This window comes from Chaetura pelagica, unplaced genomic scaffold (assembly GCF_000747805.2).
Source record: "Chaetura pelagica isolate M959 unplaced genomic scaffold, ChaPel_1.0 scaffold232, whole genome shotgun sequence".
Classification (NCBI taxonomy): domain Eukaryota; kingdom Metazoa; phylum Chordata; class Aves; order Apodiformes; family Apodidae; genus Chaetura; species Chaetura pelagica.
The window spans coordinates 8,306-11,897 of NW_009952441.1; the positions used below are offsets into that span (position 1 = coordinate 8,306).

Sequence of the window (3,592 nt, forward strand, 5' to 3'; positions counted from 1 at the left end):
ATTTCACAGCACTGAAAGAAATCCAGGCAGCTGCTGGACTGGCAGGGCAGCACTAACACCTTAGCCTGCTTTAGATTATTTGGCACTTCTTAAAATGCCCTTTATTCCTCTTACTTACAAGTTAAGAGTCTCATTACGGATAATCTGGAATTTGGGAGCACTTGCTTTATAATCTTAGTTCTGCCACTCACTCCTCTGTGGCCCTGGAAGTTTCTTGTTTCCTGTACCCACCTTCCCATCTTTACCATGGGTCTGGTGTTTTCACTCCAGGTGGCTGGCAGGGATTGGATATTGTTGAGTACATGAATTCAAACCACAAATAATGTTAATGGAAATCATCAGATGGAGGAAAAGTTGCAGATTTAAGGAGGGGGGAGGGTTTAAATGCTTTTCCTCCCCACAAAGACAGACAGTGATGCAGCTGAGCAGACTGCACCATGTGCCTGCCAGTTCCTGGTGTGCTGGGTTTTCAGCACCTGTTTTCCACTGGAGAGTGTCAGTGGTAGATGCAGTTACTTCTGTTGCACGGAGTAATTCCAGCTCTGGGGACAGAGTCTTGCTGGCCTGCCCCAAAGCTTAGCTTCTCCCACTGGAAAACCCAGCAACAGCTCCTGGCCTGTGCTGGTGGCACCAGGATGCACCCATCACCGTTGGTGGTGGGGAAGGAGAAGATCACCATCCTTTCCACTTCTGATGTGAGGGTGCTTGGGATCAGCTGTGTGTGCACAGGCAGAAAATGCAGCTCTAAATCAATGAGGCAGTACATGCTCTGTCACATTTGCCTACATTTGAAGTGGCTATAAAAGCAAATTGGTGCTTCTGCATTTTTACCCCATTGATTTGAGGGCTGAATTTGGTTCGCAGTGTCCTTTTTTGTGTGTTTATCAAGAAAGGTTTGTGCTTTTCTCTGATAAACTTCACTTACAAAAGACTGTTTGGGATATGTAGGAAATAAACCCCTTTGTAGGGTCGTGCTGGGTTGAACGTGTTTTTTTCTTGTCAGTGCACAGTGACCAAGAGCTGACCTAGAACCCGTAGCATTTCTGTGTGGTGACGAGGTTGTATTTCCCTTTTTAACTTGCCCTGTTTTTCATTGTAGGCTTGATCCCTATGCAGATCCCTATTATGACTATGAAATAGAGCGGTTCTGGCGTGGTGGGCAGTATGAGAATTTCAGGGTTCAGTACACAGACCCAGATCCATACCGTAACTACAGAGTAAGTAAGGTAATAACCCCTTTCTCTGCTTTTCCTTTCAACTCTCTTCCAGGTACTTCTGGTGCTTGTCACGTTTCCAGGCAGTGGTTGAAACGGGGCTTTTCATGTATGGTCACAAACTGAAGCACAGGAGGTTTAACCTAAATATAAGAAACTACTTCTTTATTCTGAGGGTGACAGAGCAGTGGGACAGGCTGCCCAGGGAGCTTGTGGAGTCTCCATCCCTGAAGACATTCCAAACTCTCCTGGATGTGTGTGTGGTCTCCTGTAGGGGAGCCTGCTCTAGCAGGGGGTTATACTAGATGATCTCCAGAGTACCTTTCTAACCTCTACCATTCTGTCATTCAAGATGCTTCATCTTACAGATGGTTAAATCTTGAGTTAATTACTGCACAGAACACACTCTGAGGTGCAGGGATGGGAGGATGTTCTGTTTCAGGGTGGTGAAGGCAAAAGCATGTTACTCTTCATGTGCACCAGCTGCTCCTCTGTGGACCAGGCAGTTGTGTAGCACCTACGGCCACATCTGCATCCGTTCTTGGAAGTGCTGGAGAGGGAGGGAGTTTCCAGGAAACAACCTGAGGGACAGTTTGCTTATTTCTTGGGACAGAGAGCAAGGATTAGATTTGGGCAGGTGTGCTTTGTGTACAGACGGAGGCTCTGGCATGACTGTCCCACCACTGGCAGAGCTGCACGTTGGTTGGTTGAGTCAGAGGAGGAGAGGGCCCAGGCAGCAGCCCAGGGCCCAGGTGCAGCGGGTGGTGTTGCCCTGCTCTACGCTGCTCAGTGAAAATCAGACTGTGAACCTTTTCCCTCTGCTTCCTTTTGCCCTGGTGCAAACTGCTGTGCCTGCAGAGCCAGTGGCAAGAAGAAAGTCCTGCTCAGCAGGGAGCTTCTCAGTGGCATTTGTCACCTCCATTAGGGTGGTTTTCCCTTTGCTGTGAGACCAGGTCTCCAGGAGCTGTGCACTAACTGAGCTGTTGTTGCCCATGATGCGCCATCGATTCTTTTTCCTGGTGCATGTTTATAAAGTGAATTAGCTCGTTACAAACATGATTAGCAATGAGAGTAAATACTTGTCAACACCAATGCATTTATTTAATAAGAATCCAAATTAATCTTTGTTGTCTCTGACAATTACAACAGTGATGAGTGTGTGTTGTTCCTCTCTCCTTTCTGCCTGCTCAGCACACAGTGATTCCCAGCTATTTTAACAGGGAAGGGGGTGTGGAATTGCCTGTGGGCCAAGACTTGGGAGCCTTGCTGCCCGCTTTGCTGGGAGATGTCACCACAGTGCCACGGTGATTTGCCTTTTCTTTTTGAAGGAAAGGGAGCGAGAACGGGAGAGGGAACGAGAGAACAGACAACGAGAAAGGGAGCGGGAGAGGGAGCGAGAGCGGGAACGGGAGCGGCGCCAGCGGGAGCGGGAACGAGAGCGGGAGCGGGAGCGCGACAAGGAGCGTCAGCGGCGGAAAGAAGAGTGGGAACGGGAGAGGGAGCGAGTGAAGAGAGATGAAAAAGACAGACAACACAGGGACCGGGACAGGGATCGAGACCGGGACAGGGAACGTGAGAAGGAGAAAGAAAAGCCCAAGCCCCGGTCCCCGCTGCTGCCAAGGTAAGTGTTTGCTGGAACTCAGGCTTGGCTCTTCAGTTGGTGTTGGTTTAAGAGTGGATCACAAATCCATGGGTCACAGTGGAGAAGATCCCTATTGTCCGTAAAGTGGTAGTTGCAAGAGGAAGGCAAGGCTTTAAGTGAGCCTTGCTGGCCACTAAGTGGAGCTCAAACATCAGTAAGAAGCAGGCATGTGTAACCTGAGGCTGAAAGGAAGGGAAAGCCGCTGTCTAGGCACCGAGATGTTCCTGTTCCCCTGAGGCTAGAGTGTGTCTTGGGTGGTTGGCTGAGTCCCCAGTGCTGAAAGAGACCTACAGATGGTGGCAGCTCCTTTTGTGGCTTTGACAAGAGTCAGGGCTGCTTTGGGAGTTTGTGGATAGCAAAAGTGTCTGCAGATTTGTAAGTGAAGCTCCCAAAAGAGGCTAGAAAGGTAAAGGGTTTGTATGCCTTGGCATGTTACAGAGGAATTGCAGTGTGGAGCTAGGTGTCTTGCCTCTGACTGCCCATTTTTTCTGAAAATCCTGGTTATGACTTGTGTGAAAGAAAAAAATGAATCAAAGTCTAGGAATTTCCAAAGTGAATCCTGTTTTCTTTCTCTGTCAATTAGTTAAGTACTGTGGCTCACCAGTGTGCCGGGTGTCAGGCATATTTGTAAAGCACTGTCTAAATATCACAGCTGAATATAGAACTTGTCTTCTGGGAAGCTCTAATATCACATCTTCTTGGTTCAGAATGAGAGAGAAGTGGCAGATTTCCTGCT

At 48.5% G+C, this 3,592-nt stretch overlaps 1 protein-coding gene across 1 annotated transcript in view; it reads left to right on the forward strand.

Annotated features, from left to right (window-relative positions):
• Window positions 1–3,592, forward strand: part of ZC3H18 (zinc finger CCCH-type containing 18) — a gene marked incomplete at its 5' end in the record, with an annotated part of 43,205 nt that overhangs the window by 6,237 nt on the left and 33,376 nt on the right. The window contains 2 exons of the mRNA XM_010008442.1: window positions 1,100–1,226; window positions 2,543–2,835. Coding sequence (XP_010006744.1) covers window positions 1,100–1,226; window positions 2,543–2,835 — 420 coding nt within the window. The remainder of the gene's footprint in view (window positions 1–1,099; window positions 1,227–2,542; window positions 2,836–3,592) is intronic.